The sequence below is a fragment of the Acomys minous genome (genome assembly GCF_964271855.1).
Source record: "Acomys minous genome assembly, chromosome: 14".
Classification (NCBI taxonomy): Eukaryota; Metazoa; Chordata; class Mammalia; order Rodentia; family Muridae; genus Acomys; species Acomys minous.
Window position 1 is genome coordinate 5572213 of NC_140496.1, and position 12295 is coordinate 5584507.

At 50.0% G+C, this 12295-nt stretch overlaps 1 protein-coding gene across 1 annotated transcript in view; it reads right to left on the reverse strand.

Moving 5' to 3' along the window:
- SPG7 (SPG7 matrix AAA peptidase subunit, paraplegin) overlaps positions 1-10647 on the reverse strand; it is a 29228-nt gene extending 18581 nt beyond the window's left edge. Inside the window, exons 1-5 of the mRNA XM_084757495.1 lie at positions 10430-10647; positions 8180-8282; positions 4773-4862; positions 2793-3034; positions 282-421 (exon numbers count right to left, since the gene is read on the reverse strand). Of these exons, the coding sequence (XP_084613621.1) occupies positions 282-421; positions 2793-3034; positions 4773-4862; positions 8180-8282; positions 10430-10612 (758 nt within the window). The 5' untranslated portion in view covers positions 10613-10647. The remainder of the gene's footprint in view (positions 1-281; positions 422-2792; positions 3035-4772; positions 4863-8179; positions 8283-10429) is intronic.
- Positions 10648-12295: the final 1648 nt, after the last annotated feature.

Consider the following 12295-nt stretch of genomic DNA (forward strand, 5'->3'; position numbering starts at 1 on the left):
AACAGTGCTGGGACGCCTCTGAAGGGACTTCTATTCACTGTAGCCCTTCCTATGCCCTCTGTTCCATTTTCCTCAGTGTGACTCGTTAAGAACCACCACAGACAACTAAAGAAAGTGAATGCTCAGTGACCTGGCCTCCCCGTCTACTCTCACGCTCGTGGAGCCGTCCCATGGGACGCAGTTTCTATCAGCAGAGGCAGCTCAGGGTTTGGTCTGTGCTGTGTGCCTCACACTGCGAAGCCAAGCCAGGGTAGGTGAAGTCCACAGCACAACTGACATACTTCCCAAAGAAGCCCGTCCGCTTGTAGGAGACAGGAATCCTGTCCTTGCTCTCGATGTTCAGTTCATCTTCAGCTGCTCGAAGCTTCTCTTCAAATTTATCGATATTAGCAACCTGCATCCGGTACATCAAGGCCAGCCGCTGAGAACGAAATGTAGGCACACAGAGCGGGAGAGGTCAGCACAGACGCCAGCACACCACAGGACACCAGGGCTGCAAAGAGGACACTTGTACAAGGTACTTCCATGCCTGAAAAGTTCTAGATCTCCCCAGTACACGCTGGGATGACAAGCTCAGGACACACCCTTTCTGAAGAAATGCTTTGCACGTCTAAGTAAAATTCTGCTCTGGCACATGGGACTCACCATAGGGACAAGCACCTACGGGAACCACACTCATCCCCATGGCTACTGTGGTCACCAGCCTCAGGTTTTATTATCTTTGTTTTTGTCTTGTGAGACAGTAATCTTGTTGTATAACCCAGGCCTTGAACTCACAATCCTCCTGAATGAACCACCTTGCCCAGTTTTCACGTCACATTCCCATATATTACCAGGTTAAATTGTTGGGAACTCAAACCCTAACCTGTTCCTGGTTTTAACTCAAGCCAATGACTGATGATGGATGCCAGCCCTAAAGTCTCAGAAAAGTCTCCAACAGCACTTCCTGGCTTGGTGTGAATTGGTGGAGGTGACGGAGGTGACAGAAGGGGGCAGTGTCTACCCTAGCCACCATGTGCATCTCCTCTGTCTGCACGTTAGATAAAGCACCCGCCACCTACTCTCAGGACGACTTTCACTGCTTCTAGAAGTCTGACTGCGCTTTCTCAATACGTCAAGACGTTTTAGCCCCCACGGAGCTTCACCAACCTGCACAGGGGAGAGGGTTGAAATGGCCCCCTTTACTCTGCCAGGCTCAGGAGCAAAGTGTCCTGCTTCAGAAGCCAGCTCAGGCCCTACGCTCTCTGCGGTGTCCTGGGACCTTCTCCACGCACCGCTGCTGACCCCCGGGGTAGGTGCTTCTTCCCTGCACTCTGTGCTTAGATGGATTTAGCTTTGGTTGTTTGACAGTGTGTGCTGACCCCGTGGCCCCAGCTCTTATCAGCACAGAGCTCATCTAAGAGAAGCTGCTGGGCCAGGTGACCCTCGTGCCACCCGTATCGGGTCAGAAGAATCTCAGCGTCCTTTTGGGACACAAGCACGATTGTTGAAAGGAAATACACAATGCTGGAAGGACAGGCCCATGCCGGTCAGTAGTGAGTACAGCGAGAGCCAGAGCCTGTGCCTGTGGGCTGCTGTGGCTCCCCAGGCAGGGGGGAGCAGCAGGGTTACCTCTCAGTTGCATTTTCCTGCCACCCAACTTCAAATAAAACATGAGAAGGAAATGAAAGACAAAATTCAGGGTCCACTGGCTGAATGTGACAGCACACACCTTTAACGCTACAACTTGGGAGGTAGAGACGGCATCATCTACACAGAAAGGTCCAGGCCAGCCAGGGCCACAGAGTAAGGCTCTGTCTTTAACAACAACAACAACAACAACAACAACCAGAATCCTAATGAATCCTACATTCATACAGAAATAATCAGAAAAGATGACAAGAATCCCACTGTTTCATTTTACTCTAGACACTATCTTTGCCAGAAGGCTTACAGGGCTTAGTGACAGTGCATGACACTGGGGAGAAAGAGAGGCGCTCTGAGAGCAGCTGCGAGGAGGATGGGGCTCACATTCACCCTGGGTGTCCTCTGTGGCCAGTCTCCACAGCTGGAACTGCTGGACCCCGATGACTCTCACCCAGGGTCTCACCCAGGGGGGACGGACACTTCCCTGCTCTCCAACACCAAGCCTCCTACCTGACCTGAACCCATCACCTGTTCTGTCTTCCTCCAGGGCTCTTGGGATCCTGGCGTGCGCACAAGCCCTTACTGTCCTATCTTGAGTTCCAGTCCTTCACCAACACACATTTTTTTAAAAATAGTCCTCAAAGGCCAGACCTGTCTGTGGGGTCAGCAGGCCTCTGCCTGACAGCCCATCCTCTATCTCTGCATCTACCCCTGTCAACCATCCACTTCAGAGCTATGTCTCCAACTGCTTACTGGAACTCCTTGCTACCTCAGCCCCCCCAGACCTTCCTGACCTGAGACAGAGCCCCTCCATTCTGACGCCCCAGGAGGCTGTGCACATACCCGAGTAGCCCAGCACAGCCTCAGCTCTGAAGCAGTCTTGTCTCCTTATCCCCTCACACTAGGGAGACACTGTTTAGAATCAAGAGCCACGTGTTTTCCTCTCTTCCACTCTGACCCACCTCCACAGCTGTCTCTCCTGCCAAGCCTTCCCCGACTACCTTCTTTCAGCTCCACCTTAACAGGCAGTACCCAAACCCTGCAGCTAGCCCTACGCTGTACACACCTTGTTAACAACAACCAGACAAGGCCGGGATTGAAGGGCTGACTGAAACGGGGACGTTCCCGATCTCCCCGGTCTCTCCCATGTCTTCACCCCGACTCACAGGCCGCCCAAACACCACAGCTCCGGGATGCAGATAGACTTCCACCACATCGCTCTCGGGCACCACCTGGACGCGCTGCACCTCGCCTTTAGCCAGCATCTCATTGACAAAGTCAGACCAGGAAATGCTGCCCCCGCTGGTGCTGAGGGAGTTCAGCAGGCTCATTACGACCGCAATGATGAACAAGGTGCGCAGCCTCTCCCTGTACATCTGGTCTTCTCGCTCCTTGCGTCTCTTCTCCTCTGAACAGAACACAGGGAAGATCAGGCGTAAACCCAGGGCCGGCGTGGTGGCGCACACCTTTAATCCCAGCACTCAGGAGGCAGAGGCAGGTGGTTCGCTGTGCGTTCGAGGCCAGCCTGGTCTACAAAGTGAGTCCAGGATGGCCAAGGCTACACAGAGAAACTCTGTCTCAAAAAACCAAAAAAAAAAAAAAAAAGAGTAAGCCCAGGGACATCCCCAGTGGGGAGGGTCTCTCCTCTTTCCCCTCAGGAATGCCCAGCATCAGAGGGGCAGGGTCTGTGTGAACCCTGAGTTTCTGTCTGTTTTTTTAGAGTCACCCTAGGGTCTTTAATCCTTAGAGACAGAAGGATCTCTATGAGTTCAAAGCCATCCTTGTCTACACAGAAAGCTCCAGGACAGACAGAATTACACAGATATGTGTTTCACCTGCTCCCCACAAAAGATGGTGGTGCACACCTTAATCCCAGCACTTGGAAGGCAGAGGCAGGCAGATCTCTTTGAGTTCTAGGCCAGCCTGGTCTATAAAGTGAGCCCAGGACAGCCAGGGTTGTTACACAGAGAAACCCTGTCTAAAAAAAACCAAACCAAAATCACCAAAACATCAATGCCATCATTTAAAAAAAAAAAAAGTTAAATTAACACGGTGGTGCATGCCTTTAATCCCAGCACTTGGGAGGCAGAGGTAGGTGGATCTCTCTGAATTCACGGCCAGCATGGTCTACAAAGAGAGTTCCAGGACAGCCAGGGCTACACAGAGAAAAACAAAAAACAAAAAAACAAATAACAACAACAGAAATATATACCAAGAAATTAATTAAAAATTTAATATTTTAAAAAGAAAAAGTGCCCACAGGAAGACTGCTCTGAGGCAGGAGGATCAGCATGAGTCCATCGGACACTGGAGGTTGAGGCTGCTGTGATACAGCACAGCTGTACATACAGTGCTTGCCTCACTTGATCGCCAGCCCAGCACGAAACCTGGTTTTGCCAGATGTGTTGCTGCATGCCTTTAATTCTAGCGCTCATCATAAGGCAGAGGCAAGACTGATCTGAGTTGGAGGCCAACCTGGTCTACAGAGAGTTCCAGGACAGCCAGGGCTACAAAGAGAAACCCCGAGTTGAAAAACAACAGCCGGCTGCTTAAGAAACTCTAGCAGAAAAAAATTAAATAAAATCAAATAAAAGAAACTCTAGGAGTTCAATTCAAACTTTTCCCACATCCTTTACACTCCTGAATGAGTCCTAATTGCAGGAAAGTGAGACCTAGGCCACGAGGGCATTCTTAGGTCCCCTCAATGAGGCTGACTGGGATGGTCCGCACTGGCTGCTAAGTGGTGGGGACTCTTCCATTGCAAAGCTGCTCCATTCCTTTGTCCTCTTCTCCCCGATCTCCTCCTAGTGTGCTTCACACACTCACAACAGTGAAAACACCGACTGGTGTGCACAGGACTGGGCTCACCAAGGTCCCCACTCCCAGGACCCTGGGTAGGTCTAAGAGGTACCCTTTCTGTACAGACACAGAAACTCTGTCTGCCCACAGGCATCCCTGAATGGGGCAGAGGGACACAGATGTCCACAGAGGCATCTCTGAAAGAGAACAAAGGACTCTGCAATGGCAGAAGTTGGACAACTCAGACAGGGCCAGGCCGTCAACCGTGCCTTGCTCAGGAGCCCCACCCTGCTGAGGGGAGAGCAGGCTGCACAGAGGGAGGTGCCTCAGAGGCCAGGCAGGCGTACCTTCATCGTCTTCAGGGGCCTTGCCTTTGGGTTTATCACCGTCTTTATTCTTCTGCCTTGTCCTTGAGGTGCTAAAGTAGTAAGTACCACCTGTAATGAATAAGAAGAGTTAAGGTTGCAGCTACAAGAGACACGCAAGAAAGCGGTATCTCCACAGATAACATCACACCAGAAACGACGTGAAACCTGTGCCCTCAGAGCTGCTGCATCAGGGAGGTTACAGCACTTCCTTCTATGCATCTGTACTACTACGGCATCTGCTAATGGTAGATTACTGTATAAATAAATAATGATCGAAATGTATAAAGACAGATATCTTTGCTATTTAGAGTAGACAGCTAGCAGCTGGAATATACTTCTTTTGCAAAAAGGACACAAAGTTTGGTAAGTCATGGCCACCTATAACTCCAGCTCCAGAAAATCCAACCCCCTCTTCTGGCCTCTGTGGGAACCTAGATTCACATGTACACACACACACACACACACACACACACACACACACACACACACACACACACACACACCACACACCACACACACACCAAAAAAGTTTTAAATATTAAAAAATAAAAATAAAAAAGGGAAAATGAGGCTGGAGAGATGGCTCAGCAATTAAGAGTGCTTGTTGCTCTTCTAGAAGCCCTGGGTTCAGTTCCCAGCACCCACATGACTGCTACAGCCATGCATAACTTCAGTTCCAGATCCAACACCCCCTGCTGAGTGCTTGGGCAGCAGGCATACGTGTGGTGCACACACAACCATGCAGGCAAACACTTATACACGTAAAATATGTAAACCTGCCGGGCGTGATGTTGCATGTCTTTAATCCTAGCACTCAGGAGGCAGATCTCTATGAGTTCTAGCTAAGTCTGGTCTACAGAGTGAGCCCAGGATAGCCATGGCTACACAGAGAAACCCTGTCTCAAACCACACACTCCCCCCAAAAAGTAAGAAAAAACATTAACAGACTTGCCAAGTGTGGTGGCACACATCTTTAGGAGGCAGAGGCAGGTGGATCTCTGTGAGTAGAGGCCAGACTCGTTGACAAAGCAAGTCCAGGACAACCAAGGCTACACAGAGAAACCCTGTCTCGAAAAACAAACAAAACAAAACAATACAACCACAAACAAACAAACAAAAACTCAACACTGAGTTTTTTGCCAGCTGGGGTATACTATGTGCCCAATATACATCAGTCACTGAGCATGGGAAGAAATTCAATGAAAGCCGGCAGGTAAGCCCAGTACCAACACAGGCCGTGGCCCTCCAATTAGGTGCGAAGCAGTCTGCTGTTCCCCATCCCAATGCTGCAAAGAAGAAGTGAAATTATGTCATCAGCCTGCATGTCCTCTGAGCTAAAGCACAGGGGCTGTAGAGCTGCAGTCCCAGTACTTGGGAGGCAGAGGCAGGGTGTGGTACAGAGTGAGTTCCAGAACAACCAGGGTGACACAGAGAAACAGTCTCAAAAAAAAAAAAAAATCAAAACAGAACTGCTACAAGAATGAAATATAACTTAATGTTTTATTTTTTTCAAGATTTATTTATTTTTATTTTACATGTGTGGATGGTTTGACTGCATGTACATCTGTGCAGCACTTGTGCAGGACAGAAGGGGTTAGATCATCTGGAACAGGCATTGCAGATGGTGTGAGCTGCCCTGTGGGTTCTGGGAACTAAACCTGGGTCTCTGAAAAAGTAGCTAATGCTCTTAACTGCTGACCCTTCTCACTAGTTCACACTACTTAAAACTTTAAAATGAGGGCTAATAACACGGCTCCATAGGCAAAGACACTTGCTGCCAAGCCTCATGGCCTGAGTTTGATTCCTGAAACCCATAGAGTGGGAGGGGAGACACACACACACACACACACACACACACACACACACACACAAATACAGCTAGACAAAACACTTAAAATAAGTGGGCGTGGTGGCGCACGCCTTTGATCCCAGCACTTGGGAGGCAGAGGCAGGCGACTGCTGTGAGTTCGAGGCCAATCTGGTTTACAAAGCAAGTCTAGGACAGCCAGGGCTACACAGAGAAACCCTGTCTTGAAAAACAACAACAAAAAACCAAAACAACAACAAAAACACTAAAAAGAGGATTGTAAATTCAAGGCCAGCCTGGACTACAAATTAATATTTTTTAAAAATATTTATTTATTATTATGTATATAGTGCTCTGCCTGCATGTACACCAGAAGAGGGCATCAGATCACACTATAGGTGGTTGTGAGCTACCATGTGGTTGCTGGGAATTGAACTCAGGACCTTTGGAAGAGCAGGCAGTGCTGTTAACCACTGAGCCATCTCTCCAGCCCCACAAATTAGTATCTTGTCTCAAAAAGAAAACCAAACAAACGCACACCCACAGGTAAGCTGTGGCATATCCCTGTGTCCTACCACTGGGAAGGAAAGGCAGGGTGATCAAGGAATGTTCATGCAGATAACCCAGGCTGACCCGGCTCACAACAGAAAGAACCGAAGGGCAGAATGAGAACACAGCTCAGTTGGTAGAGTTTTCTCCCGTGCACCAAGTCCTGTGTTCAGTGCCCATTATCATATAGCACCTAACGCAGGGGCACGTAAGCTCAGCACTGAAGAGGGCTACAAGTTCAGGGGGTTTGTTTGTGTATTTTTTTGTTTTGCTTTGTTTTGTTTTGTTTTTTAGACAGGGTCTCTCTGTGTAGCCTTGACTGTCCTGGACTTGCTTTGGAGACAAGGCTGGCCTCGAACTCACAATGATCCGCCTGCCTCTGCCTCCCGAGTGCTGGGATTAAAGGTGTGCGCCACCACGCCCGGCTGTGCTTGTTTTTTTGTTTTTTTGTTTTTTTTTTTTTCGAGACAGAGTCTCTCTGTGTAGCCTTGGCTGTCCTGGACTCACTTTGTAGACCAGGCTGGCCTCGAACTCACAGTGATCCACCTGCCTCTGCCTCCTGAGTGCTGGGATTAAAGGCGTGCGCCACCACGCCCAGCCCTTGTTTTTTTTTTTTTTTTTTAAGAAAGAGCCAAAGGTACTCTTAGTGGCTGTTCTTAGTTTTCTGGTCAACATTAAACTAGCAGCATTGTCCTCAGGGTCACTTGTCAGTTGCCGAGGAGACTACATTCTTCGATTTGATCACAGCGTGTATATACACAGACCGAGACGGCAGATTTTGCTGCACACCCAGGCCATAAAGCATGGCCTTTGGCTCCCAGGCTACTGCACTGCTCACTGCGGCCGTACTGCGTTCTCAGGCAACCGAAAGTCGTCTCTTTGGGGGCTGGGAAGCAGGGTTTCACTAGCTAATTCTGCCCGGCTTCCCCCTGCAGCCTCCAGGCCCATGCTCCTCCCCCATACACTCTTACAGGGCTACAGTAAAAGCTGCATCCATCACTGAGGGGACGTGCAACGCACAGATACACACCTGAAAGCTGCCACAGGCTGATTGCATTTGGAACTATATGCTGTTTCAATGACAATCCACTAACACCTTCAAAGCTAGGGGTCAGTATTCGAAATAGCAAGCTCTGTAAAAAAAAAAAAAGAAAAAAAAAAAAGAAAAGAAAAAGACTGAGGTAATGCTAAAACGAGACAGCAAATCAACACAGGGCTGGGAATACAGATCAGTTGGTGAAGCCCTTGGCTAGCATGCAGAAAGTTAGGGATCTGATCCCCAGCACCCCATAAAACCGAATACAGCCGACCATGCCTGTAACCCCAGCACGTGGGAGGCAGGTGCAGGAGGATCAAAAGCTCAAGGTCATTTCAAGTATACACATTCAGGCCTAATCATGCTAAGTGTTTATTTTTTCCCCTTTGTCTATTTGTGAGCCTCTGATCCTGATCCTGAGTGCTGTGATTAAAGATGTTCACCACCATGTTTTTGTTTTTGTTTTCAGATAGGGTTTCTCTGTGTAGCCTTGGCTATTCTGGACTTTTTGACCAAGCTGGCCTCAAACTCACAGCGATCCACCTGCTTCTGCCTTCCCAGTGCTGGGATTACAGGCATGTGCCACGAGGCCAGTTGACCCACCAAGGTTTAAATGTTAAGATCAACTGTCCAATTTAACACTTTTCTACCTCACTGTGTACAGTGAAGGCTAGGAGCCGGAACCTTGTTATCAGTGGGAAGGCTACATCAGCATCAACGGGGCCATCCTGCTGTCGAGCATGTTATGAAGCCCACTCACGTCTTCACCACCGTAGAGAAAGCCAAAAAGCCAACATTTCTGCCCCTTCTGAAACTACCATGTTTGTAATGGTTGTCAAGTACAAAAAGTTACAATTCGCAGGGTATGGTGGCACACACCTGTAACCCCAGTACTCGGGGAGTCCGAGGCCAGCCTGGTATACAAGGCGAGTCCAGGCCAGCCAAGGCTTCACAGGGAAACTTGAAAAACCAAAGGGGGGTGATGGAGGGGGAAGAGGTGGTGAAGCAAGCATCAGAGGTACTCCTGAAGGGCATGGGGGGGGGGTCGCGGGGGCTACACTGAAGACCCACGAGTCTCCTGAGCCTTTCCCAGAGACACTCACTTTTCCACCTTTAATTAGGGGGCTGTCAGTCCACTCAGTTACTGTTTTGTCAAATTCATTTACTGGTACAGCAAATTTGGCCAGGGTGGTGGGCCTGGTTGTCTACACTGCCTTCAGGGAGTGACAATCCTGGACTGTCCACTGCAGCAAGGGCACAGGAGGGCAGAGCAGGGCTGGCCCTCTCTTGCTGAGGAGTCAGGTGCCCTGTTAACAAACTGAGAATCCACTCCTCAGTGTCCATCCTAGACTTGCCTCCCTTGGGAGGCGCCTAGGGAGCTCTACGGTGTCAGCTCCATCAATAAATTTCACTGCACTGAGCCAAAAGATAAAAAACCAAGAGAACAACGCAACCAGTAACTTTCAGCCACCGACTGGGATCACAGCAAGACCAGTTTCCGTCTCCAGCTCACAATCTTCCTGGCCTTAGACGCTCAGTAAATGCCACCTAGCCCTGCTATTAAAATAAAAAAAAAAATTCAAGTGCATATTTATCTGTAATATTTACATTGCTCTGAAATGGGACCATCTGAAAGTTTTAGGATTCCATCAAAACCTCATCGGGCTGACATGAGGGGACTGAACGAAGCACACACAGCCTTCCCATCCGGAGCTCAAGGAGTTTCTCTCACTAACAAACCACAGCTGTAGCTACATGGTTTTCGCTCGTGCAAAAAGCCTCCTACTGCTTTTCCGAAAACACTGGAATCCATCCTAATGAAACTGGTCCAGCATGCCAGACGCTAGTGAAACCTTCTAGGTATGGTGGCCCACACCTAATCACCCCAGCGATTCCGAAGGTGCAGGTGCGGGCAATAGGATCGAGAGTTCAAGAGCTGCCTTGACTACACAGTGAGTTCCAAGCTAGATGAAATCCTGCCTCAAAAGCAAAAAACTGAAAGGGGAAAAAAAAAACTGGTGAACAGGACTTAATTTTAAACCGCCAGGGACTGAGGTACGGCACGTCTCCCCGACACACACTAGGGTTAGAAGAACCACCCGAGGGAGATGCTGCCTCTCGCCCGGGCGAGAGCTTACGGCAGCCCTCCTGCGGAACCACGCCGCCCCGCAGACCTCGCGGAAGCGGAAGGTGCAGGCGCACTTCCGGTCCCCGCGGACCCCCGCCGGGCTCGGTGCCGGTTACCTGCGGCGCTTGGCCTCGAGCCGCAGCGAGGCCCACCGGAGTCCCGCGGACCGTGTACGGCCGCCCGCTCCCAGCCCCGGACGAGAGGCCTGGGCCCCTGCCCGAGAGCAGGCCGCACAGTCGCCTGCGCCCAGGCTCCGGGCTTTGGCGGAGCGCGCGCAGCAGCAGCAGCGCGGCCGCCATGGTGGCGAGAGCGGCGCCTGCGCTGTGGGGCTCCGGCCGCCCTAACGGCCAGGTTTTGCGGGAAGCCTCCCGAGCGCTTGCGCGCTGCCTCCTCGCGACGCCTGCGCGGTCCCAACCTCCTGGTCCTCTAGGGGTTAGTGTCAGCAGGGTGCGTCTCGCGAACGCTAGCAAGCACGCAGCCTGCGCGTTCCCTAAAAGACAGGCTACGGTTACCCGGTTTTGTTTTTTTTTTCCCTGCTTCTTTTATTTCCAGCTCAAGCTGCGGTTTCCAGTGCTTGGCAAGTTAATACATGATTCGGTTCTCATATTGCTTCTTTCTTTGGGGTGTGATTTGGTGGTTCCCGCTGGCCGCGATTCTCTCTCTCTCTCTCTCTCTCTCTCTCTCTCTCTCTCTCTCTCTCTCTCTCTCTTTCTCTCCCCCCTCCCTCCCCCTCCCTCCCTTACCCACCCACCCATCCCCACCTCACAAGGTATTTCTGTGCAGCCCTGGCTGTCTTGTCTCTGTAGACCAGCCTGGCCTCAAGGAGATCCGCCTGTCTCTGCCTCCAGGTTTTTTTGTTTGTTTTAAATACAGTTTTCACTGTGCAACACAGTCTGGCCTCAAACTCCAGGCCTCCTGAGAGCTGGCCTGACAAGCATGAACCACTAGATACAGGTTTTGGTTTTTCGAGACAGGGTTTCTCTATGTTATCTTGGCTGTCTTAGACACGCCCGGCATTAGATATAGTTTTTTCTTAATACCCGAGGTTCTGAGGATGCTCCTGGCTGACTACAGAATCAACTTAGAGGTCCACAGTGTGCAGCAGCTACAGAGTAGGAAACCAAAGTCCAAAGTGGAGAGAATGCAGAGATGGCTCAGTAGTTAAGAGCACTGGCTGCTTTTCCAGAGGATCCAGGTTCAATTCCCAGCACCCACATGGCAGCTTACAAACCATCTGCAGCTGGGCGTGGTGGCGCACGCCTTTAATCCCAGCACTCGGGAGGCAGAGGCGGGCGGATCACTGTGAGTTCGAGGCCAGCCTGGTCTACAAAGTGAGTCCAGGACAGCCAAGGCTACAGAGAGACCCTGTCTCGAAAAACCAAAAAAAAAAAAAACAAAACAAAACAAACAAACAAAAAAAAACAAACCATCTGCAACTCCAGTTCCAGGGGATCCGACACCCTCACACAGACACACATGCAAGTAAAACACTAATGCACATAAAACAAAAATAAAAGTCATTTAGGGCTGGAGAGATGGCTCAGTGGTTAAGAGTGCTGCCTGCTCTTCCAAAGGTCCTTAGTTCAATTCCCAGGAACCACATGGTGGCTCACAGCCATCTGTAATGTGATCTGATGCCCTCTTCCGGCTTGCAGGTGTACATGCAGGCAGAGCACTGTATACATAATAGTAAATAAAAATAAATCTTAAAAAAAAAAGTCATTCAAAGTCAGGCGTGGACTATTCAGATGGAGAATAGTCAGCCACTGCCCTGCAGAGGGCTAAAGACCAGGCTCAGGCCCACCAAGAGTCAGAAAGGGGGCTGTTTTCTTTCATCTCAAGAAAGAATGGATTCAGTCAGCAGCAGGAAGGGCAGCTGAGGAGGAAGATAGTAATGAAAAGTAAGCACTTTGTGGTTCAAGTGGAGTGAGATCGTCGTACAGGATCTTTGATGTAGATGGGCTGGAAAGTAGCTGTTAAGG